This window comes from Stegodyphus dumicola, chromosome 12 (genome assembly GCF_044657685.1).
Source record: "Stegodyphus dumicola isolate Sdum_Otavi_A_Nest chromosome 12, ASM4465768v1".
Taxonomy (NCBI): domain Eukaryota; kingdom Metazoa; phylum Arthropoda; class Arachnida; order Araneae; family Eresidae; genus Stegodyphus; species Stegodyphus dumicola.
In genome coordinates, this window is record NC_140779.1 from 113,038,727 (window position 1) to 113,065,613 (window position 26,887).

General features: G+C 34.4%; 1 protein-coding gene across 1 annotated transcript in view; it reads right to left on the reverse strand.

The window, feature by feature from the left end:
• Window positions 1-3,181: 3,181 nt before the first annotated feature.
• The window catches only part of LOC118203153 (salivary peroxidase/catechol oxidase-like), a 68,596-nt gene continuing 44,890 nt past the window's right edge, over window positions 3,182-26,887 (reverse strand). The window contains exons 9-14 of the mRNA XM_085806804.1: window positions 23,345-23,480; window positions 19,744-20,100; window positions 18,370-18,558; window positions 11,804-11,973; window positions 6,749-6,851; window positions 3,182-3,423 (exon numbers count right to left, since the gene is read on the reverse strand). Coding sequence (XP_085662930.1) covers window positions 3,351-3,423; window positions 6,749-6,851; window positions 11,804-11,973; window positions 18,370-18,558; window positions 19,744-20,100; window positions 23,345-23,480 — 1,028 coding nt within the window. The 3' untranslated portion in view covers window positions 3,182-3,350. The remainder of the gene's footprint in view (window positions 3,424-6,748; window positions 6,852-11,803; window positions 11,974-18,369; window positions 18,559-19,743; window positions 20,101-23,344; window positions 23,481-26,887) is intronic.

A 26,887-nucleotide genomic window follows, 5' to 3' on the forward strand; every position in this document is an offset into this window, starting at 1 on the left:
TTATTTGGCGCTTTTTACAAGAGTAAGAAGAATTGGATTTTTGTCAATTTTCTTTGACATTTTAAGTGAAAATAAGTCGATGTGTACATAGATAAAGTCAAGGGAGTGCGCAAGGCCATTTTTGTGCATTTCTGGGATTTTTTTTTTTAAAGTAAAAATAGGTCGATGTGTACATGGATGCCGAGTATGTTCAATTCTTAAAAATGCGCCAAGCAGTGGGTGATTCTGCACTCTCCCCCTATTTTCTTCGCTTACTTTTTATGTGTTTGTGATAACAAAGAAATTCATAATAAATAGAAACAAAAAATTTCATCGTGTGCTCTTTGACGAAGAGCTTACTTTAAAGTACTTAGCTTACTATCGTATACAATATTATTTAAATTATTTCTGTACAGTAACAAAAGTTCATGATTTTAAAAAGTGCATGAAATAATCATTGTAATCTACTACTATTCTAAAATGTAAAAACTAAAAATAAGTAAATATATTAACATATGATCGAAAGAAATGGTGTTAAGAAACATCAGCATTACTAGTAAATACCGCAATCCATAATTATTGCACTTTTAATTGCTTACTATTTAAAAAAAAAAAAATTATTTTGGTAGTAATTGGAAATATTAGTTCGGTTACCTTCCTTCTGCTATTTATACTTTCAAACACTACTAGTTCATGTTTTTTCTTAAATAGTGCTGTCACGTATGTTTTTTGTTAGGTTATTATTTCGTTTTAGATATGAATATGGGAAGTTATTAGATTTAGGTATATTTTGATCACATTTATTCATTATTTTATACTGTCTTTCATTTGCCTATCTTGGAGATATAGAAGTTAATGGTTATATTTTTACTGTGAAACGCGAATAAATTTATACTTGTGTTATGGTAAAATACTGATTATGTTACCTTAAGAACCGCTTCCTAATTTACCATGACAGGGGCAATTTTCAATGTCTCTGAGATTTAACAGAAATAAATGTGATAACGTCAAACAATTACCGATTATCTCTCAGATTGGGATCATGTGATCCTTCAGAAGCAGAACTTTTGTCTGTTTGGCTTATGTCTACCCGGGACAGGGCTCCAGCCAATACATTTGCGGGAGGTTTCAAAAAAATCCCACGTAGCTGGTACATCGTTTCCGTAGCTAGGCGGGACTTTGCTTCCAGCGGACCTGGTTTTTCTAAGAACCCTCCCGTTTAAACGAGTGCTACCAGAAAATCTCGTTTCTCAGAAAAGTCACCGTCTAGCAGGGACCGTCGCTAAATGTGATAACCTCTTAAGGATTTGCGTTGATCGCAGTGCAGTGCTTTTTTATATGAAATGCACCAGAAGAACACCTTTACGATCCCAAAGACGGTTGCCATGACCTTTCGTGTTGAAAAAGGTGTTTGAATTTTCTCGGTTTTTTTGGGGTGATGAGAGATGATGCCACTCATCTGCAATGGTGTGACACACTCAGGTCTCATCACCAATCACAATGCGTCTCCATCTGTGTGATATTGTGTAAAGAATGTCAATACTGAGCTTTAAATGCAATGACCACCTGGCTTAATGAACTGGCGGACAGAAGAGTATAACATGGGAACTTTGAAGCTCGTGAATAAATACGACAAATGTTTAAATGGAGGTGGTGATTATGTAGAGAAATGAAGGAAGCTTCAGGCATATAACAGCGTTGTTTTTTTAATAAATGTTGTGTTGTTCATTCTGTATAACTAAATGGTCTTTATTTTCTGGATGACCTTCGCATATACCTTGATTTTTCAGCAGAGAAATCTAACCCAGAATGAACACAAGCTCGTAGCTGCCAGTTTGGATGAAGAATTGTTTACAAATAAATCAACTAATTGAGACATTTTCAGTAATTTCGAAACTTTTTGAGACCACGTATCACAAATATGAGTTACATCTTCTTTCATCGTTGTTTAATAAGAGTTCAATTGCTATGAACTTCATCGAAAAATTACAAAAGTACTCTGAATCTACCACTGTCGTATATATGAGCTTTTGGTCCGGTTGAAGGGACTCTATGACTCACATACCAGCCAGTCGGCATCAAATGTTTTAATACAGCAATACAAAAATAATGGAATAAATTGGCCAAACTATGCAAGACCTTTATTTCAAACATAAATCAAGTCAGTTGATTTAAAACTAAAATTTCAAGTAAGAATAATAATCTCAAAATATAACAAGCAAAACCAGATACTGAAATTTTTAAACGAATTTAGCAGTGAAAAAAAACAATTAAACTTATATCTATAAAAATGTTTCAATAAAATTTAAGAAATTTTGAATTTAATGGTAAATTTAAAGTTTTTTAATTAACTAAACAAATAAAAGCACTCAATAAGTATATTGCTTTTCTACAGTTAATTTGCAGAATGTTGTATTTTTAACTTAGATAAGATATTTCTCCCGCCTTCTTAGCATGACTTCGTAGTTTAGCGGTCAGCACACGTGACGCGTATTCGAGAGGTCCGTGGTTCGGTTCCCGGGGAGAGCATTGCTCATTTTTCACGTCTCTTGCTACCAAATAACCTAATAGTCTCTACAGTGGCGCCCGAACTAAAAAAAAAGGTGATGGATGATGATTCTCCACCACCACGATTTGGCCCCTGGGTCCCGTAATCCCCAGTTGCCCTTTAAAAGGGACAGTATATAAGGTATTTCTCCAGCTTTCTTAGTATACCTTCGTAGTGTAATGGTCAGCACACTCGACGCGTATTCCAGAGGTCCGTGGTTCGAGTCCTGGCGAGGACATTGCTCCTTTTTCATCTCCCCTGCTTTCAAAATGTACCTACTGTCTCTACAACTTAATGTTGCATTTTTGAATTATAAAGTATAATATTCTGCTACAAATTAAAAAAGGATATTGATATTTCTCGAGTTTGTATAATTTTAATATCCCATTTTGAAACAAACAGTCCAAAGTTAGACATTTAAAATAAATTTGAAGCATCTTTGTTTCTCATTGCTTGAAAGATTTGAATTTCTTAGTGTTGGCAGATCACAATGTGTTCATAAGAAAGGATTTTTGCATGTTGATTCTTTGTGATAACTTCTGATTTTTTAAATTTATTTTGAAGTTAAAAATAACTGAGATTCGAATGTTTGAAATATCAAACTGCTTCGTAGAAATTTCTTTTTCATATCTAGATATTGAAATTAAGTCTAAGACAATGCAAAAAGAATTTATTCAAAAAATAAACTTTTGAAATAATAAACAAAGTTTACTCATAGAGAACTAAATACAAATATATTCAAGCAACAGCGCAATTCATCTTAAAAATCGATACCTAACGAAATAAGGAATGGTTATCGTTATTTTCGGAAGGCGACTCATTCCTAATATGCAGGTTCAGTCTTCCAAAGGCAAAGATCAATTTCTGGTAAGCTTGAACACGGTACCACAGGATTGCTAGAAGAAAGAATCATTAGGTTAATATCCATGCAAATTTAGATCAACTATACCTTGCTTTAACCCTTCGGCGATTGCGAAATCAAGCAATTCTTTCTTCTCAGATAAGTGCGATAGCCTTCAGTTTTAAATTTGTAATGTGAGTCGAAAATTTGTAATACGAGTCAAAAATTTGTAATACGAGTCACTGCTAAATTTTTGCATTGTTTAATTTTTAACAGTCTTATAATCAGAAGAATGAATGTCAAAAATTTTTGCCACAAACCCACACGTGATCATTTTAGGACTTGGGTAAAACCTGATTTAAAGGCAGACCTCATAAAGTATAAAAATCGCTAACAGAAGTATTGTGCATAACTTTATTTTACATTCATTTTGTAATATTTTTCCATTTTTTACTATTATATTTATGGAGTTAGCCCACCTAGCAATAATGGTGTAGAATCTATGGTCCACAAGTTCAAAGAAAACTTTTAAATCGTTCTTTACATAGAAGTGAGGAAGCTCGAGTATAAATTCGCAACCGGTTTGAAATTATACGGTTTTGTGCAAAACTTAAGCAACTTTCCTAATTTTGGACGTTTTTTTTTTTTTTTTCTTCCCATGGCAGATTGTAAACAGCTACAGTGTTACACAGTCCATTAATCTATACAAGGCCAGATGTGGTGGTCTCTTTATTATGGAAGCACCCAATAGGTGAGCCACCATCTCCTCTTACGAAGGGACGGACAGTTACAACCAAGACTTCTCCGGGATTCGAATCCAGGCCTTTCGGTATCGCAGTCAGGCTTTCCTAACCCCTATACCGTCTGGGCGGCTTAATTTTGGACGTAGTTCTGCAAAAAAATTAATGGGGTGACATGAAATTCATATTACAGAAATGCAATATACTTCTTAAAAGATGAGTAAAGTGTTACAGCAAAAAATGAATATGATGCATACAGTACGGAAAGAATAGAAAACGTTTTATTCCCAGAATGATGATGGTACAAAAAAACTGCCTGGCCACGAAGAGAAACAACAAATCAAAGAGCCTTAGCAAAAGATCCCCTGACTGCAATGGTTACGCTGTGAATACTCAGCATCAAATTACATCACATTTCCTGGGATAAGAGTTTTGTTCCTTCAAGGAGCACCTGTTCCACTTGTCTGGTGTTCTCCGGGGGGGGGTAAGATCAGGCCACCAGGAGTCTCTTTAAAGCATACCTCACCTGCTGAATGGCATTTAGGTCAGGGGAGCACATTGAACAATCCATTACGTCGATATCTTCTCTTTCCAGGATCTTTTGAACATCATGAGGAGTAAGTGGCCGTGAATTGTTATCCATAAAACCAAAGTCGGGACCAATGGCACCCCGGATGGAAGAGGATAATTCCATCACAGTAACGATCTCCGGTAATTGAACCTCTGTCAAAAATGTGGAGCTCAGTCCATTCGTTCATTATAATGCCTCCCCATGTAAATACGCTAGGACCACTTCAATGGTTCCTTTCCTTAATGATAGTGGGATGAAGGTGTATCCCTGTCTCGCTCTCCCCATATAAACTGGCACCAAGAATCCTTTGTCAGACTAAAACACCTCTCATCGACAAGGAGGAAGTGACTCCATTAATAAGGTGCGCTGTCTTTGCGTTCTCTACACGATTGTAAACGAAGATGTAACATTCAAAACGGCAGGTGAATAGGCCATCTTTATGAAGTCATCTGGCAACAGTAAACCGGAGCACTTGTCGTCCGGTTGGTCTTGGAAAAGTGCTGAGCAATGTTGCCCGCTGTCTGGTCTCGATCATTTTTTCGTCTGCAGGACGATTTCTGGTAGACATACTGCACATACAGTCTCTCTTTCACTTGCAGAAAAATGCCTGGAAAAGAGTCAAATAAAGCATGAGTCCGCCTCTAGCAAAAAAGACGCTTAAAACAGAGAGGCGTTGAACTAACGCAGCGTTTCATAACTTTTGAAGGGTACTTCTCTTTCTCCGATAAGGGCATTTTGCAAATAAAAATGCGTCATCGGAGGTTCCTGAACAGCACCAATGCGTCTCGTAATGTGTCCTAGCCATATTCTATAGGATTCAAATCTCGAGTGCATCTACTTCGCATATTGTATTGTTTTTGCTTCAAGCATGTGATTCGGAAGGAGTGCTAAATGATGTTGGGCAATGATATTCATAAAAATCCTTGAGTAGGTCGAGGGGCTACGGCAATAATATCAAGCATGACCAAGTGTCTAAGAATTTCGTCCATGTATCTTTGAGCATTCACGGACCCAATCTGAATGTGAAGTACAAATCAGTACGCCCAGCTACGCCTATCCTTGGCCCAAAGAAGAATTCTGTCATCAGCAAAACATAATCTATCGTCCATTTATATCAAAATATATCATTTGTTAAGTTCTCTCCAAATTAGAATTCTTCCACTATTTGGCTCTAATTTGAATCTGTACTCGTTGGAGAAAAGAACTTTTACATTCGGCAGGTTCTAGATCACAGTCTTGAAGCCTTATGGTGTTGGCCAATGAGCTGCAAATATGACCAATGGACTGCAATGGCTTAGGGAGTGGGCTGAAAACTGTCCTATGTACATACAGTCCTCATGCATGAAGGCGTCTGGGAATGATTTATATCGATATTTTTATTCCGATTGCGGTATGTCTTTGCAGATGAGTCCTTTTTGCCATCTTTTCCAAAGAACTGTTATTAATAACTAGGGTTTATCATCTGAAGTAGTAGCACGTGAACGATATTAATAAAGATATCTTCGAACACTAGCCTTATGTTGAAACGAAATGCACGAACGCACAATTGAGCTTTGGCTTACTCTAATGCCAAATGTAAGAGCCTGTTAACTTCGATCTTTTTCAAAGTTGCTATGGCTTGCCACGAGATACTTTCTACCTGACATCTCGCTAGCAGCAATATAAGGATACACTACTGATAAAACTAACCATTTTATAACTTATTCATTACTGCTAATTTAAATTTTGAACTGTTTTCCATAGATTCATTTTTATAATCCGAAGCTAAAATTTTACAGTTCAATAACATGTTACTCAACTGTTTTGAAACAAACCTTTTAACAATAGTTCTCCTTTAATTTTATCGACCAACTTCTTTTAGTTTACATTTTACTCCTCAAATCCTTTTGCTTCCTAATTAGTAAAATTCGCGATAAGGGTGGAAATCGGTCAGTAAGATTTTAGTTACAGGGAAAGGCTATTATTTTAAAATTTCATAGGCATAAAGTGAAATATAAACACAGAAGGGCATAAAGTGAAATATAAACTCTCGAAGAATAAACAGTATAAACTCTCGAAGTTGAACTTACTCTTCGCTTGGTGTGAGCAGGGCATTCGCTTGCATCTCCTTCACTGCTGTGTTATCACATATAAGTCTAGAAAGTGATGCGTTATGGATGGCTTCGATCTTCTCTGTTAGAGAAAATGAATAAAAGTATTAGTCTGAAAGCATGTTTAAAAAAGGTAGTTACGTATTATCGCAACCATCTTAGTAGAAATCGACAAATTCTGGCAACCCTGCGCATTATAGTTCCTTAGTAACCATATCCATTGTAAGTTATAATCCAATAATTCACGAATTATCTCTTTCTTCCATAGAAAAACGCTAAAAACTGCGTCAAGGTGGCTGCGCTAATACGTAAGTACCTTAAAAAGCCGAAATAAAAATTCTTAATTAAATTTTGATATGATTTTTATTAAATTTAGACACTGTTTTGTGTTCTTTTATAAATTGAGAGAACAAAATTATATGTAAATAAATTTTAGCTCCGTGATACATATAATCCGGTTTCATATTATAAAGATTTTAGTTTCTAATATATATCTATATTATATAATTATATAAGAACAGAAAAGGAAAATAGTCAAATTAACCCGAATAGGTAGTAGCTACAGCAACTTGCTATAGCTAATATATATAGTATATATATATATGTGTGTGTGTGTGTGTCTGTATATAAAGGACCTAATGCAACGTCATTCAAAATTACGCGAAACACTTTAAAAACTACTCAATAAATACGCAAATAATAACTACTTTTTATTCAGTTTGAGGCAAATTCATCAATAACATCAGTAATCAGTTGGTACTACACAAATGCTCAGTGTATCCACTTCTGTTGATACCGTATGACATCTATGCCTATGTGGCATTTCATTCTGTTAAAAAGAAAATTTCGTTCTAGGAAAAAGTCACTTGGAATTCGAAGATGGGCGGGGGGGGACGCATAACGCGTCATTTCCTTGACTTTTGAGGTCTATCCACTTCAGTAACAAGGTCATATTTTCTGTCATAGTGAAGCGGATGTCTGTCTGTCTTGTTGAAAAAGGGAACCATTCCTGTTTTCATTATATTTTAGCATCAGCCAACTTATTAATATGTTCGAATAAACTTTCCAGTGGCGGTTAGATATTTTCCCTAACAGCTAAGAAAGACATCTTGAGTGTTTGCTGAATGAGTTTATATCTGTTTCTGTGAAATAAGATTTAGGATTGATTGCATAGTTTATATACTCTGAATTGTTAAAATGTTTCCGGAGTTTGTAAATAATTATAGTATATTTAGTTGCGGATATGAAATCGCCGTATTTAACGTTTATACAAAGTAATTTAACGTTTTGATCCTAATATCTAAGAACCAGCATTCATTTTATGCTTTTAAATCAGAATTAATAGTCATTGGGATTAACGTTATGAAAAATATCTGAATTGTAAATAATAAATAATAATACGAAAAATTTCAGACTACAAATCCAGAATTAAATCACCTTTAAACGTAAAAACGCAAACGTAAAATCAGAAACTAGGATTAATGTCAGTACCAAAAATAAAATGAGGATTCCATTTAATTAAATCTATTGAAAAGAAATCTCAGAATTTACTTATTCGATGTTAAAACTTCTTTAGAAATAACGACAGTAAAAGTGTATTTCATTGCAAAAATCAATTCTGCAAATCTTATCTTGAACGGGAATAGTATTCAGAATTGTTCTGAAATATAATTTTTATTATTTGATTTAAGTTATTCTGATTTGCATAAAACCATATCAAGCTATTACGGTGCTTTCCTTCTAATTAAACTATCCAAAATACTTAAAGACCAACAATGCAAATATTAAAATATGACAATATTTAAAATCATCTTATTACATTAACAACACGTTCATAGACAAAAATACAACATGATACTCAAACTCATTTAAATCATATATTGTATGAAATCTGTTATTTAAGGAAGTGAAGTGGCTGTATTGATAAGACCACAAGCTTGGGTCCTACAGGTACAGGTACAGCTAAAAGTATGGGCGACACCAGCGATATACCATGGGTTAACTTGTAATGCTTTCTCATTCTAACTATTTAAAAAAATTGCAAGTTTTGTCAGGACCGCTGTTCCTTCTAATTGCCTTTGGAAGCATTCTCTAATCCTGAATAGAAGCAGGGACCTTACTCAAACTATGCTCGTGTGTGTGGAGGAGATACACCACTAAAAAGTGTTAACTTTACCCTTTATTTCTCACAGCATACAGCCGTTCGCGCACTTCGGGATAAAAGACCAGCACTTATGGATTAAAACGTGGAAAATAAGAAATAACTTAACTAAATAAGAACTAAACTTAAATGCTTTGCAGAGAACTAGTAAAGTGAAGATTGGCCTTTTGACGCTACGTATGCAGTGAGCGAAACGCAGAAACTATAATACGTTTCCAAAATATCAACAGGAGCTAAGTTCTTGCCTTAAAGGCAGACATGAACAGACTGAAAATCGCGCGCGTGGTAAAGCAGCGAGAAATCTCTCTCTTCTCTTGGCTAAAAGCCCTATCTTAAATACTTATACAGTTTGCAACCTCATTAGCATAAGCAATTTTACTCCCGCTTATTCTGTGCAGAAATGGAAAATAAGAGAGGACAGCAAAGTTTTAAAATAAAATAAACGTTAGTAAAACTTAAAATCCTTAGAATTTTATGAAAATTTACAAATAACGGTGAGTAAATGAGCAACAGAAGCTTTACAAAGGATCTAGAGTTTGCATATTATGGTGCATTGTGCAATCTTACCCATACGCCCCGCATCCAGTATTTATTAAAAATAATGATTTAGTACAGAAAGAGATTATAATATAGTCTCAGTACAATTTGAAATTCAGAAATTAAATTTAACATCTGTTTTGTTGTAACAAAAATAACATAATTAATATACAGATAAACATAATGAGATAACTATAATAAGCATTAGGAACACAATGTTATAATGAACAGTAATAATAATGCTAAAGAGATAGGTGTCTATGGGTCAATTTAGTTATAAAAGGTTATTACAGTTTATAAAGTTCACAAGTCGAGTCGTTTTGTATATATTCAAACAATGTAAAAGTTCACTAAATTTATACACTATGAGAACGCAAAGACCTAGGCCGTAGAAAGAGAGTCCTTGCATATGTTTTTTAACTTCGGATCTGATGTTTATCTTTAATTAGAAACCTTTGGAATGCCAAGAAATCAGTTTATGTGGATTTTACATGAATATCCTCACTTAAGGGGTATGGGAAAGTGTAATGATCAGGAGTTCCATGCTCCCGACATATTCGCCATATTTTTTGCTCAGAAATATGTGGGGAAGGGTCCGTGTCCTGTTACAAAGTAATTTAGTGAAGGATTCGAGTACAGAGATGCGAAGCTTACATTGGGGATCAAGTTATATGTGCGCCTTCCCTGTGAAGCATTATTTGACAAATCTTGCCAAGACGTTGTTTTATTTGGTACTCGAAATTTCAACGAGGCCATGAAAGTGTGAGTTCAATACCATCTCGATTAATAGCTGCTTCTTAGGCTAATTCATCTGCCTGATCATCACCGAAATGGCCACTATGTCCTTTGATCCATGAAATTTTAATTTTGCAGTTTGGAATTTTGGCAAAAAGAGAATTTATGTGGGAAATCAGTGGAGAAGAAAGCCTTCCGCTTTGAGAGGGGAATAACGAAAGAGGGCGAAGAAGACAGTCGTGATTCTCCTAGGACATCAACTGAATTGTATTCGCCCACGACGGTTAAATAAAAGTATATTTCGTTTTGACTTCTTAATTATTTTAATTTATTTATAAAAAGTATTAATAACTGTATTGATCACTTAAGGAGACGACAATGCTAGCTCGTTCAACCTATCCTGCAATTTCTGCTTTCTTATTCTGGGAATATCTGACAGGCAAATTTTCTCAGTGCAAACCACAGATCTCAAACGCATTTATGGAAACCTGAAGAAAATGTTACTAAAATCTCAGAGATAAATGGAGTTTTGTGAAACTTCAATGTTAAGTCAAGCAACGCATATTAAATAAGGTAAATATTTCGATGCTATTATTTTTAAAGTAAACTGATACCTTAAGTGATAGCATGGACACAGCGTCCGACTTAGCAAACCTAAAATAATCAATTCCGAGTTCGTGAAGACAAATACACTAATTATGCCAGTTGGTGAGGACAAATGCTCTAGTAATACTAGTTGATGAAGACAAATGCTCATTATGCTCTAGTTTTTTCTGCAATAAAATGCACATTGTAGATCTGTTATCTTTGTTATTTCCACTTCCTATTCTAGAGGTCTCTCCGCCAAGCCATGTAAATTAGACACAGTAACGTGGCGTCAAATAAAGATTTCTTGACGCTGCTTTCCGTGAATACACCTAGTATATGCTGGTATTAAAAGGTAATTTTAGTGATATTTGTAACTGGAAATTATAATTTACATACAAACAATATTCAAAATAATTCAACTGTTTTAACAAGAATCGGTACTTTCCGTATTATCGCAACTACCTTACTAAAAATCGACAAAGTTTCAGAATAAGTCAAACTCTGGTAATCAGGCACATAATAATTATTTAAGCAACCATACGTGCAAGGATTATCCAGTTTCCATTCTCGCCATTTTTGTATACATACTTTTTGTTGTATTCCAAGCTCCAAAGCATTTTACAAGAAAATTATGATTACTTTTTTGTTAACTCGATTTTCCTATGATGGAGAAACCAGAGGTAAATCTTTTGCAGAAATACAGTATTTTGCGAAAAATCGCTAAAAAAATAATCCTTCGTATCCTTTTTCAAGGCTATTATAAGAAATTTTCATCACAACAGAAACCCGTTTGTAACTGCATTTACGGATTTTTTTTTTTTTTTTTTTTTTCGTGGGGGGCGGGGATAAATATACAGTTGAAACGTAATGCATATAATAGGCATTTTGTACACTAAAAGTAATTATTTTTGTTCTTTCGTAAAATTCGCCAAACTGCGCCAACTGGCTGCGATAATACGTAAGTACCGAAGAATATTTTATTTCATTAGATTAATACTGCATTTTTGACTCACCTCTGCTAAATGAATTTGGAAGACCCATATGAGCAAAGAAGAATCTGTCTCCTTCTTTGAGGTTTCTGAACTGAATTCCGCTTATACAAGATCCTGTGGGTGGCAGTACTGAAGTATCGTCGTTATACTCCATCTGAAGTCCTATAATCAGATCGATATCGGCCACATCCCTAAAATACAAGCATATATCACAGCTTTCTATCACAAATCTATTTTTAAAGAAAAATCCCAATAAATGTAAAACCCAGTCTTTCACAGACACATTCATCTCTGCATAAGTTCATTCGTTAGAAACAGATCGTTCAAGTGAGACATTTCTTATAATCAGACAAGAATTATTAAAGTGTGCAACACAAAAGCTTATTATAATACTACAACAATTGCAACACAAATACTTATTATATTATTACAACAATTGCAACGCAAATACTTATTATAATACTATATATTATAATATATACAACTGCAGAACATCACTCCGAACGTCCGAACATCACTTCTGTCATAAGGGCTAGAACTCTAACAGTAACTTATCGTTTGGAACATTTCCAGGAATTTTATTAACGAGTTTAGATTACCATCTTCAATCAATGTCTCGAATCTTATACAAAATCCTGTGTCACTCTCATGGGCGGAACAGATTTCGCAATCTCAGCTCTGTGTTTGCAGTTATTTTGCTTTGTATCGATGAACAAGCAGGAATTCATTTTTACTTCCTTGTACGGAGTATAGGAAGTACTATAAACGTGAAAATTTCGGGTATCATATTTCAAAAAAATATGTACTCAATTTGACCGCTCTTGAATAATTTTTTGCTCGACTTCTGTACGTACGGACAGAACGGATTCTTTTTGTCAAAATGGATTGTAAAATGGATTTAAAAATGGATTCAGAAGGGATTTTTTTTTCTGGTGACATTTTGTACGTACGTATGTACGTATGCATGTCCCATAACTCAAAAACGAATAGCCGCAGATTGTTGAAATATTGTATATGAGACCGCTATAACACGTAGTTGTTTTTCTCCCTTTTTATTGCAATCACCCGCACCAATCATATATATATATACACTCTGTCATAAAAAAATATATGCATCCAGAAGAAATCGAGCCACAATCACGGAACTTGACAGGAATGAATTCTGGTAAAAGATTTAAATGAATGATTTAAATTTTGACTTCAATGAAACAAGAGTAAGCGCGCTGGGCGCATATGAGATGGACAGCTGGGAGTATTTAAAAGCATGATTGCTCGTGCAGGAGGCTATTGAAGTTAATTTGTCGACTTGGATGGAAAGTATTGTGACTAGATTTAGCTCTGAGACATAACGAATGGCAATACAAACAGTTTTCAGGCTTGAGCATATAGTAGGCCTTAGAGAAACGGGTTGGTCGAACAGGCGTATCGGCCGTCACCTCGGTTGAAGCGATATAGTAGATGCTTGGTGTTGGCAACATTGAATCATGAAAGGGATGGTCTACATCGTGGTGGATCAGGGCGTCCCAAGAACACAAATGAGAGCGAGGATCGCTCAACTATAAGAGCGGCCGCTTCCGTACCAACAATGTCGCTAGCATTGATTCGATATTTACCACCTCCCAGCCATCCAGTGGTATCAAGGGAAACCATTCGGAGACGACAGGTCGATATTGATATATGCTGCCGACGTCCATTAAAACGCCTACCACTGACCTTATATCAAAGGCAGTGTCGATTCGAGTTTTGCAGAACTCGGGCAAGCTGGAAGTGTGGCCAAATGGAGGTATGTGATCTTCAACGATGAATCCCGATTCACTCTCAATGCTGATGACCAACGCATACATGTAACAAACACACGATCACTTCTAGTCATCTTCCAGAAGACTCGCAGTTGATGGGAGACATTTTAACTCCGGTTGTACTGCCTATGATATCAGGTCGCCTAGATGCGATTTATCAGCAACACGACGCTCGTCTCCATACTGCCCGACTCTCCCTAAAATGGCTTCAAGGATATGACGTACTCCCGTAGCCTGCCAGGTCATCAAACCTCTCACCAATAGAGAACATTTGGGACATGCTTAGAAGGCAACTGCAGACGTTCTCGAATATTGGTGAATTAACTGCCCAATTGCAAAGATTATGACATGATCTTCCGCAGGGTGTCACTGGTGACCTACTCGATACGATTCCATGCCGTGTTTCGGCTTACATAGCTGCCAGAAGTGGCTATACTACTTACTGATTTGTAACCTTTTTCATGACAAAATTTCTTAATAAAACATACTTTTGTTCCCAAATTGTAATAATTTGTTTATCTCCTCATACTCATCTTATATGAAGTTTCGTGATAGTAGGTCATTTCCTTCTAGGTGCATATATTTTTGTGACAGAATGTATATATAATAGCATAATCCAAAAATGAGAAATAAGACAATTTTTAGTAGTAGGACAATTAAGAAAATATATATATATACATATATTCTCACCCTGTAACACGACTCGGTGAATCAGAATTTTTATTCTTATATATTGGTAAATTGCGCATTTGTTTTCTTTAAAATTCGTTGAATTATGTTCCGATTAAAGTTTTTATGCCTTTAGTTAACCTGCATGAAATAGTTGCAGAATTATCAACAGTTTGAAAGTTAAAGTGGAGCTAGGCTTAACGAGGTCGCCATTTGTTTGCGTTTGAAACTCTTAGTAGAGGAGTCTGTTAAGTCAGTTGGTGCACCAACTTCAGTGTCTTTTTCCCGACTGGATCAAAAAGTAAACTTTCAATTTTGTGCACCAGGAATTTGGTTTTCTGACCGTTGGTCGGATTGCTTGCTTCGCGTAGAAAGTTTAATTTTAATGGCAAAAGTTTTAACTGTGACTGGTGTTTTAGCTTTTTCTGTATTTTACAATTTTTGATGAAGATGTTTCGAGTTTTTATACAGTTTTGCCTTGCTAAGAAATGAGATTAAATAAGGCCGTACAAGGAAGTCATGTGGTGTTTGTTCACATGAGATATTTCAATATGGGAACAAAATGCTGTTTAAATAACACTAAATATGTTATTTTCCCATTTAATTAGCACTCTTCTTAACTCTAGTTTTCGGTTGTATGAGAAACCGTCTATAAGCACAAAATATATTGAACTGCTGCTACGATCTGAATTTATATTGAAACTTTTTTTAAATTCTTGAATTCAAATTTTCAAGACGTTTTCTCATATTTTACGTTAATAAATTTCTCGCTATCGGTTCCATATAATCGAATGAAGGAATGCGTCACTCTACAGGCATGACAAATTTTCATTTCGCATACTGACTTTCGTATGACTTCGCATTCATAAATGACTTTCGTAAAGAGCTCTTCCTCTCATCTTACACTCTGCCGCATGTCTTTGAAGACAGTTATAAAATAATATCAATGCAATTTTCATCTTTACTCTTTTTTAAGTTTAAATCTTTGTTTATTACTTTATTCGCTGTAGTAACAGATATTTTAAAAGCCATTCATATTGGTCGTTGAGTTGGTGAATGTTTCTTTAAAAACCATACATTTTACTTTTGAAAAAGTGTTTCAAGTATTATATTTAATTACTTAGCATTCTATTTCTTGCAGAAATAATTATTATCAGTGTCTTCTTTTTTTGTGGATGATGCTGTTTATTGCATTGAACTCAAATTGACAGGAAACAATTTTATGTCGCCCGCGAACCATATTCTAATTATGTATTTATTATAAATGCGGAGATTATAGATTTATGTAAAGTATAAATTCATTGCAACTTTAGTGCAATATAGAGTCGCTGAACACTGGTAGTTCGGTCCGAGGTTCGAATCCCGCGAACGGGCTGGCTGCATGGGTGTTTTCGTGGTTTTCCCCATGTGTAACTTGTATACGAGCCAGTTTCCTTTAAAAAGTCCTCCACGAAGGCATCCCTCCCTTTAGGCAGATAGCCCTCGAGTGCTTTGCCACAATCTAATAAACCAAACCAGTGCAATATAGTACTTATTAGGATAATAGAAAAGCACTAGCATGTATTAAAGCAGTCGTTACATTCGAGTACAAAGCTAGCTTGGCGCAAGCCTTTTTTTTTTTAGCATATTGTTGCGGTATTTCGTATTTAATTTGCTATTTTTAGTAGAATTGAAATTAAAATGTTTTCTTTCCCTGTGTAATGCAGGGCGTGACGAGTTTTAAGAGAAACGCCGAAAACGTAAAAATACAGGAACACGCGCATTTAATAAATATATATTTCGTAATTTATATTTAAATTGAAATAATGCAATTGCGTGTTCGCTGTAACTGTAATTCGACTCTTTCGCTTTCCAGAAATTTCGAGAAATTACGAGAAGCTTCTCGTAATTGATTAAAAAGCTTATAAAAGCCGGATAAAAACATCTCAGTTCAGTTGTTTACTAAGTTATTGTTGTATACTTAGCCGCTGTAATTCTGAGATCGGATTAGCTTTCTCTGCGTTTTGAGTTGTGTTCTATTTAACGTTTTAGTAGTTAAAATATAACTGCTGTGTGATATTGTGATGTTCTACGAATATCTGTGAGGAAAAATTTCAGCATTTTGTTTTATTGGTTGTGATAAGAATAAATTTTATTAACTTTTCATCAAATTTGTGCATTCAATTTCTTACGAATCCGTACGCAGGCAACAATATATCAAACAAAAAATATAATTAAGAAAAGAAAGAGAAGAGGTTGTCATTATTCATTCTCAAGTTTTGTTCTGCTCGGAAGGTTTGTCTGAAAATTTGAAAGAATTTCGAAATGTATTTATTTTTAGTTTATGTTAAAAGCAAGTTCCTTTGCGGCTAATTTGACGTATTAGATTTATTTGATATATACAACGGTCCAACAATTTATTGTTTAGCCCTTAGCACCTTTGAATTGCAAAGAAATAGATACTTCTTACAGTTATTTCCTCAAAAACAAGAAATAAGTACTATAATTTGATTTTTTCATTTTGCGTCATTATTATCCCTTGCGTACGGATTCGTAACGGATTGAACGTACACAGAACCGATGATAGTTTCATAAAATTTATTTTCCCAAAAGAAACACTTTACAGTTCTGGAATTTTCCTCAAAAATACTTGTGCAGTTCTTCTTAGTATCACAGAGCAGTATCTTAACAGTCCGAATTCAGCTGTGAATAACAACTACTCTGATACTGATGCTTTCCTTGGTCGTATATAGTTCTTCCCACACCGCCGAGAAATCTCTAGTATCTTTCCCTTCTCGAAATTACTGGAAGGCATATGAGGGCCGGATACTGTAACAGTTAAATATAAGATCAACTACAGTTAATTACAATACAAATTACAGTTATACAGGGACCGGATCTAAATGTCGCCAAGTTTGACGACAAAAATTATTTGCCAAAACTGTTGCCAGCTGGGCAATATCTCGCCAGTTTAGCGAGATTGCCATTTACTCAATGTTAAGTAAACTTACCCTTGTATTCTTATTTTTTCTGCAAAGCTTCGCTTGTTTAGATTTTCATGTTTACATTATACAAAAAAGAAAATAATAATAATAATAATAATAATAATAACTACAGTTTCACATATAAGTTCACTAAAAGTGTTTATATATGTACAAAATTCGTAACATTATTATTGCGGTTATACAGTAACCAGATCTAAATGTCGCCAAATCGTCGCCAGGTTTGCTGACAAAAATTAGTCGCCAAAACTGTTACCAGCTGGGCAATATCTCGCCAATTTAGCGAGACTGCCATTTACTCAATGTTAAATAGACTTGCCCCTGTATTCTTATTTTTTCGGCAAAGCTTCGCTTCTTTAGATTTTCGTGTTTATATTATACAGGGGGGGGGGAAACTGCAGTTTCACATGTAATTTCACTAAAATTATTTATATATGTACGAAATTCGCAAACATTTCGGAAAACATTCGGAAAAACATTTGGCAAATGAAATTTAAAATTAAGTTAAAATTTAGTTAAAATCTAGTTTGCAATTTAAGTTTATTTGGTTGGAAAAAAAATCAAACTCCGACCCGTTCGTTGCTTTTGGTCGCGAATTCGTCCCTCGTGCAATTTGAGACCATTGCTACATCGTATCCTCAGATATTCGTAATTCCTTTATTTCCTGTTCCGTTTTGTACTAAGAAATGAGAACATTCTGCAGACAGAAGAAAAAAATTGTATCTTTCTGTCAAATATTTGTTTTCATGCGTGATTTTGGCTAAATTAAATCAAATTTATAATATAAATTATAAATATTCTAAATGATATTAATATAAATAAATATAAATAAAAAATATTATAAAATAGAAAAATTATAAATATAAATAAAATATACAAGTAAAAAATATAATAAATATTTTATTGAAGTAGATGGTTAATTTATTCCTCAGTTTAAAAGCTGTAGCCAACTACCTTTTATGGCTTGTTTATTTTCGTTTATTTCAATTGTATGATTAATTAAAATCCTTCCAAAAATAGGCAAATAATCTTTGCATTTCTGGAAGCAGAAAACATTTCTAGATACATTTCAGGAATTTGTTTGAGAGATTGTGTTTCAGAGTTTATAAATGTTTATAATAACTTCCGTAAATCTTACTTGTAATGGTGTTTCAGCAAGTTTACGTCCTCGGGGAGCATTACTTGATTGAGATCTTCGAATGTCCTCACATTAATTTCGTTATCTGTGCAATATGCTAACAACTGAATGTATGGTGGCATACCATGATCTCTTCCTCGGTGGATATTAATAGTTTGGATATCAGGACCAAGGAGCTTCTCGGGTGACCTTAAAAGGATAATGTTATTAAAGATATTATACAAATAATTTTCGCGAAAATGTTTTGCAAACTATTTTAGACAATAATATTTCTTTGAAAAACATTTAACTTGAAAAAACAATTGCTGATTGCTGGTTCAAGTGACTTAAATGCATTTATCTGCTGTCACTAGTTATAGAGGGGGTCGAAGTTCGGTATCTCGCTGAGCCCTATAGGTTAGTTTAGTACTTGTTAAACATTTCAACTTTTGATTTTCAATTATCTGCTGTTCAGTTACCAACCAAATAGAGGGGAAGTTTGTCAGCGTCGAGTTGACGCAGTGTAAATTTTAAAGAGTTAATAAAGGGTTTGAACCCTTCTTCTGTGTAGTTTCCTGATACTCCTGTATCCAGATAGAAGTTAAGCCACCTGGACACTACAAGGTATATAGACTACTCTAAATAACTTCAAAATGAGAATTTTTCATTTGGATACTTTTAGTGATATTCAAAAGATGATTTCGAACCTCTTTGTCATTCAATACTCGGGAAGAAGATTGGTTTTGCAATTTAATTTCCATACTTGGCAACATTTTCTTTTCCTTTTGTTTCTGTTTTCCTTATATTAAACCCATTTTTTGAATAACTTGATTTTTTTCAACTTTTCTATTACGAAAACACTTAAAATATTACTATAGTAATTTTATAAAACTTTCCACAAATATTCTATAAAATAGTGTGAAAAGTTTAGGTTTATATACATATCGAAAAATTTGTTTAGACAATTTTGTTAAGAAAAGAGAGAAACATTTAGAAAAATAGATAATGCATGTACTCAAACAAATATATTTAACAGACATTTCACTTTATCACTTAAATTCTAAATCGTTTAATTCCTTATACCATAGCAAATATAAATGACAAAAATAAAAGTAAAATATTGATAAATATTTTTGTGCAAAGATATTCAGTAATCCTGAAATTTAACACATTTTTAACTCAAAATGTAAGACAAACCCAAAACTTATGCTTTGATAATATGTTTAGATAATATGTTTATGACTTGTTTTCATCATTTTAAGTAGTACTCTTCTAAGTAACACTAATAATAGATTTATTTCTACTGTTTTCTAAAATTATTTTCCCAGTTAGCTATAAAACTGTTATCTGAAAAATTGATGTTAATTACACTAAATAGCAGAATTTGATATGTACTTGTACAAATACTTAGTAGCATCATCCACATGATGTCGACCATATTTATGAGCCGGAAATTTAGATGCTCCTTGCAAGAATTTTCCAAAACAACCGTCGTGGATGGGTTTATGAATCATGAAAGTGTCTCTTAGTCTGACCACACTGTTTGTTCCATTTTCGTAGAGTGGAGTGTTGACTGTGCTGTGCAAGCGGAAGGCAGCCGTGTTGAATTCTGAAATCTGTTCTGGATTGACAGTGGGATCATAGTGCGAAGTGTTGGGCCACAAATCAAATTCCCACATTCGAGTTGGCCCTATGAGCAAAGGTAGGAACTCCTTGTACACAATACTCTGCATTATTGCGCCCACAAGCTTCCTGTAGAAAATAAGAAAAAGGAATATCAATAGATAAGCAGAATGCATAGTTCAGAGAGAAATACAAAATATATAGTTACAATAATATACAGTTACAAAGATATATTATACTGCTTGCTGTATAGAATGTTCGTAAACCGTTTCAACAAATGTTTGGAGAAGGAGTGGTCGCACGGACGCGCATTTTTTGTTTCGTCGAAACATTTTACAGAGGCTGTTCGCACATTTTAGACGATTTTTATTGTATGTACAGTAATATTTTACCTAAACTTTTTGCGTTTTAAAGGTGCTAAACCCTTATTCTTCTTCTACAAAGTCATTTTCAAGACAATAAAGCGTTTTGCGTTATTGGAAAAGGTATCTTTATAAGCGGCTGAAGTGTTTGTCGCCGAAAGTTTATTTTTGCCACTCGGAAAAATGAGCGTGAAAATTAACGTTTCCGCTATTTTTAATTAATATCTCGGCCGATTAAAGTCATACAAAGATGACAATGGTATCGATGGATTCGGAGAATTTTTTGAAATCCGAGGGTACGCGTCGTTCCGTAGATATTCGAGAAAAAAGAATTTGGCATGTAGCCAAATCCCTCTAATAGGGAAAACCCAAGAAAGAAAGTGGAAAATGTAGGGAAAATTAGTTTTTAATTAATATCTCGGCTAATTAATGTACCACGAAGACGCGATTGGTCAAAATGGCGTGCCACGGAACTGCGAATTCCAACGGTGTGCTTCGCTAAGCTCGGGAGCCAGCCGTTTCGGAGGAGATGATGTTACTTCACCCCATATATATATGCGGATTAAGTGTCTATTTGTCGCCGATAGTTTATTGGTTGCTTGTGTAACTATACTAGCCAATGGGTTGAAGTTGCCACGGCACAGGGTTGCCGTACAGAGACGTAGGCAATTTCCTGTAAAACCTGCCTTTGCTATAACCATCCATACGTCTCAAGGCCAAACGCTTAAGCGTGTTGGCATTTTTTTACCTGACCCTGCATTTGGACACGGTCAACTTTATGTTGCCTGTTCAAGAGTTCGCGAAAGAACGGACGTAAAATTAAAAATAATGGATGGTCCTCTGAAAGGCGAGCTTAAAAATGATGGAAAGATCTACACAAGAAATGTTGTGTACAAATAGATCTTTGAGATGTGAATTAACATTTTATTATTTAAATGTACCGCCAGTTCATTGCACTCTTAAGCAATTAAGCAAGTAGAAGGTGGAAACCCCGTGGGGCAGTAAGCAAAGGGGCGTCCTCGCCGCCTGCCCTGGGTAATTCAGTTTGAATTGGCAAACACTTTTGAGCAAATCATGATAATTACAATTTATAATATCTAGAACAGCGGTCATTTCGTATGATCGCCGGGCTTTCTAGTTTTATCATATTCGTCTTGAACAGCTTTCCAATGTCCAAAGAGGTTTGTAAGGTCGATTTTCTGCTTTTTAAAAGCCCAAAAGCGCAAAAAAAAAAGGCCATGGATGATACATCAGGTGTGATTTGGTAGAGATATGAGTGAAGGCTATGATCTTGATACCCGTTTCTTGTTCCCTTTTCCCAGGAAATGAAGACTGGATTTTAAGGTGTGGATGTTTGCTTTGTCTTGATGCAGTTCTTCTGATTGATGACATTCGAGGTAAGGGGAAATTTCATATTTGAAAACAAGGTATCAGATACGTTCCTGATAATATATGGATTTGATCTTAAAATTTTTCTCCACTCTCCTTATTTTTAATTTCCCGTTAGGTGACAAACTAACAACAATAAATTCCTTTCAAATCTTTTTTTTAAATTCTTTAAACCATGTTTTAAGATTATTTTCTCCTCTTTGATGACAATAATAAATGTATCTCTTTTTATTAGACTTTTAAATACACCCAAGATCCATCTACTGTGGCAAAATGTTTCCGTTTTCGTCCGATAAAGGTTTCTCGTAAAGAACTCTGCAGCACGTTCTGCGTTCAGCGATATGTCGTGGAAAAAGGTCAAAGCACATTATACGTATTTCTACACCTTTTTAAGATTCAAATCAGCATTAACAACTTTGCTTACAGATGACACTGAGCACATTAATGATTTTGGACTGTCCTTTGATTTTTCGATTTTCTTTTAACATTACAAACCTTAACTTTGGGACATTCGAAGCATTACATTTTAATCTTGAATACGTATTTTAATCTTGAATACAAGCTGAATTTTGACGTTTTTATCCTGTCTTGTTGACAGTATTACCTATCATGGCTTTAGATTTCGAAAAATCGAGGCCTTCACAGAGTTTTTTAAAAACTAGATAAGAATAAATTTCTTCGGAAAGAGCAAAAACAAAGCCTTCCACCCATAGCTTTTTTATATTGCATTAAGACAAAACTGTCGAGTAGCAGACGGTAATTTATTTTACAAAAATATAGTTGCAGTTAGAAAAATTTCCAACTAGAAGATTTTTTTTTCATAGCAAACTAAAATCGCATCGTCTAAAAAATGTGCGAACAGCCTTTCTACATAGAGTACCAAAAACAAGAGTTAAATTGTTGATGTTACCAACCTCACTTGCCTAACCTAACAGCAGTCAGCACATACCCACGACATTCATTGTGGCAAGGAGCCAATGCGCCTGTCGTTGGCATGAGCATTGAACTCTATATAGGTGACACCCCTACTTAAGCTCAGTGCTGCATCAGTTTCGAGGAAGAGCACCCTGGGGTCGGGTCCGAGGGTCTCTCACCCTTCTTCCTCTACCACAACCTCTTGAGAAGACTTTCGGCTCTCCGCATATTTAGAGTGCCCTATGCCGTACAGATATAATTACATTTACAAACAACTATGCATTCTCCGGGGTTCGAAGCCGTACCCTTCGGTATGGCAGTCAGGGTCACTAATCATTATCCAAGTCAGTTGTTGTTTGAGATTTAACATGTCTTTTATGTTGCTTGGATTTCCACGCCTTATATGTTACATTTCGTTAGATTTTACATGGTAATGTTTGTTAGTTTACAAGGTATTTATCCCGCCTTCCTAGCGTGCCTTCGTGGTGTAGTGGTCTGCACGCTAGCCCGGTATTCCAGAAGTCCACGGTTCGATTCCCGGCGAAAGCGTTGCTAATTTTTCATCTTACCTGCTTCCAAAAATACCTAATGTCTCTACAAGTTTATGGTCTGTTAACATTTTTTAATCTTAAAAATTATATTAAAATTAAAAATAGCCTATCGTTATCCTCAGCATAGGTAAAATATTTTCTTTAATAATTTCCAACCTTGTTTCTTCGAATATGGTTTCTCCATCCCAATGAGGATTCAGAATTTTCAACTGAGTAGCTATTCTGTTATGTTCTCTAACGAAAAGATTGTGTAAGGATGCCAAAATAGTGTGTTGGTTTCCTCTAGAATCACCTGAAAAAAAATTTATTATAACTAAATTATTCCAAGCACACACACACACACACAAAAAAAAAAAAAAAAAAAAAAAAAAAAAAAAAAACTAAATAGCATCATAGTTTTAAATAAAGCAATAGTAAAACATTCTGATATTTAAATGTAAGCTTGAAATGCAAAACTCTCGTCTCGAAACATTTAGTGCCAAACTTGTCTATTATTATTGAAATGGCTACACACCTCAGATCTAGATCTTCATCACTTCTGAAAATGAGATCCAACAAATTTATTTATTCTGGTGCGTCTACATTTTTAGATTGCTTCCTTCAAACAGTTAAAGTAAAGAAGCTTTTAACATTCCAGTATTTAATTATGCTGTTTATTGTTTGCGTATGCTTCATTTGAATAACATAAATTGTTACGAACAAATAAAATTGATTAACAAATTAATTATAGTGTAAAGTTCTAATAACAGTGCAAAATGTAATTCCGAGTTATTCCGAAAATCTTTCAAATGATCCAATGAATTTAAGCCTCCGGTCTTTTTATCTAAGAGCATGACTCTATATGTTAAATGTATTGAATAAATGTTAAACCCTAAGTTTAATCCTTCTTAGTTATTTTTGACTAAGTTCTATTACTTTTGTATCTACGCTGAAATGTTCTTCAATATTTTGTCTTCAAAAGATTTATTCAGTACTTAGATATCATAGATGCTACAAGAATATATTCAATTTAAGGCAATATTTCTGTAATTTGATATACTAGTATTTTTGTTAATCTAAGAATCCTTTTTTCCCCGAGATTTAATTTAAGCCTCTCCTTTTTAAATATCTTACTTTAATCCTCACTTTTTTAATCTCATTCTTTTCACTTCCTTGTACGAAGTAAAGGAAATTTTGTATAAAGGCAGTATTGTAATCGCAAAACATGTTGAGTATCATATTTGAATAAAAATGGCCACTTTGACCATTCTCCAATCTATTGAAGGATGTTTTTTCATGACGTCTATAAGTATGAACAGAATAAAGGACTCTTTCTTTTTTTTCCAAAGCGGAATATAAAATGGACTTAAAGTGGATTCAAAAGAGATTTTTTCGTCCCGTCTGTACGTACGTAAGTACGTATGTATGTATTTGGCATAACGAGCACTCATAGAATGTTGGAATTTTGTATATGGCATTGCTATAACCTGTCGTTATGCACCTCCCTTTTTCGTTGCAATAGGCTGCACAAAACATATATATTCCCACCTTGTTACCCGGCTCAGGGAGCTCAGTATTTTTACTTTTATATGTTGGTAAATTATACATTTTTCGTTTCAAATTGGTTGAACTGTGTTTTCTTATGGTCCAGTTAAGGTTTTCATGCCCTTAGTTAATCCACATGTAATAGCTGTAGAACTATCCACAATTTAAAAGTTTAAATGACGCTAGGCTTAACGAGCCAACCATTTGTTTTCGTCTGAAACTCTTAATAGAAGAATGAATTAAGTCATTTGGTGCACCACATTTTAATGTCTTTTTGCCCAATGGGACCAAAAGTTAGCTTTCAGTTTTGCGCACCGAAAATTTTGTCTTTCTTTCGTTGTCCGAAATGCTTACTTTTGCATAGAAACTTTTATTGTAAAAACAGTTTTTTTCCCTTAACTTTTTTTAGTTTCATTTGATGTTTTAGGTTTTTCCGTATTTTACAATTTTTAATAAAGTTGTTCTGCGTTTTTATTAAGTGCAGCAATGCAGTGTTAAATGATGTTCAGAAAAAATGTGCATAAGTTAATAGGCAGTACAAGGAAGTCATGCGGTGTCCACATCAAATATTTTCACCTAGTGAAGTAAGGTATGTATAATACAAAAAGCCTCAATATCATATATAATTAGTCGTTAAACTACTTTCATTTAGAAAAGTCAAACAAAGCCCGTGCTTTATGCTAGTAAATTGTTAAGTTTCTGTCATGAGTACTTTTTCCGAAAGCCTAAAATTCATGTAGTCCTTCCAAATAAATTAAATTCATGAATTCGTCACAACTCTTTTTATCTATGTAATCTGATTAATCATGTGTTTCAAAACATCTACTGGGGTGTACACCTTTGTAATAAATGGTTAGAAATACAAAGTTTTCAATTTTTTTTAAATAGACAAGTAAGACAAAATTGACATTTTTTAATAAAATTTCACAAAGCAGACATTTTTAATTGTCTCCTGGATAAAAAAAGGGCAACGACAAATTTTCAGTCGAATTTGATTCATTCTTGATCCAATGCCTGTGAGGTAAGTTCACTGAATACTAGTGTTTGGACCAAGGTTCAAATCCAGAACGAATTGGCTGAGTGGACGGTTTCAATTCTTCTTCATGTATAACGTGAATTCAAGCCAGTTTTCCTTATAACGTCCTCCACAAAGATGTTCCTCCGCATGGTCAGATAACCCTTATGTGCTCTCCTATTATCCAAGCAATCCATTCGAGAGCCGTTATCATGCGATGTATATTATTTCGAAGATCATTAATCAAATATTTTTGGCATCATCCATAAATATTGCTGCAAATGTGATCTGGATGTTAACTTTCAATTGCAAATTCCTGAAAAGTACCTTTTTCACTACTGACACGGGAAAACGAAAGCATAGGCTTCAAATATTCCACTGAAAATTTGCCGAAAAGAATATATTTTATCCGACCAATTATAATTTTTAGGACCAGTTCCGCATATTACACAACCAACGTTCTTATAAAAAATATTTAGCAGGATAAGGATGAGCTTACTAATTAGAGCTCTCTGCGTATAATGTCCAAATGAATATCCATACATTACATTAAATTCAAAATTTATTTTTAGTAAAATGTTCCATGTGGCACAATTGCAGTAACCTAAAACTTATGTTATTTGTTTCATTTGTTTAATTAGAAGCACAAACTGTTTGAGAGGAAATACATAGTTCTGTAATCATTTTCCAAACAAACTGTATAATTACACTTCCTAGCAGCATCATACATTGCGAGAAAAATTATAAGACATTTTTAAAATTTGTAAGAAATATTTAAAACGAAAATTACGATTGGTCTGTTTTATTTGAAAATAACAAAGCCAATGGCTATATGTCTGGCGGAAGGGATGCCCTCGTGGAGGATTTCATAAGAAAAACAGGCTCGCATCCATAAAAACACTCATGCAAGTAACCCGTTCGCTGGGAATCGAACCAAGGTCTAACTACATGTTTACAGCAGTCGCATAACGAAATTTCAAAGTTCTGAAGCTACTCGTTTCTGAGTTATGCGAGGTACGTACGTACGTATCTCGGAAAAACGTACGTACGTATCTCGGAGGAAAAAAGTTTCTTCTGAACCGATATTAAATCCACTTTACAACCGTTTTGGAAAAAATGTTCCTTTGTTCTGTTCGTAGGTCCAGACATCACGCAAAACC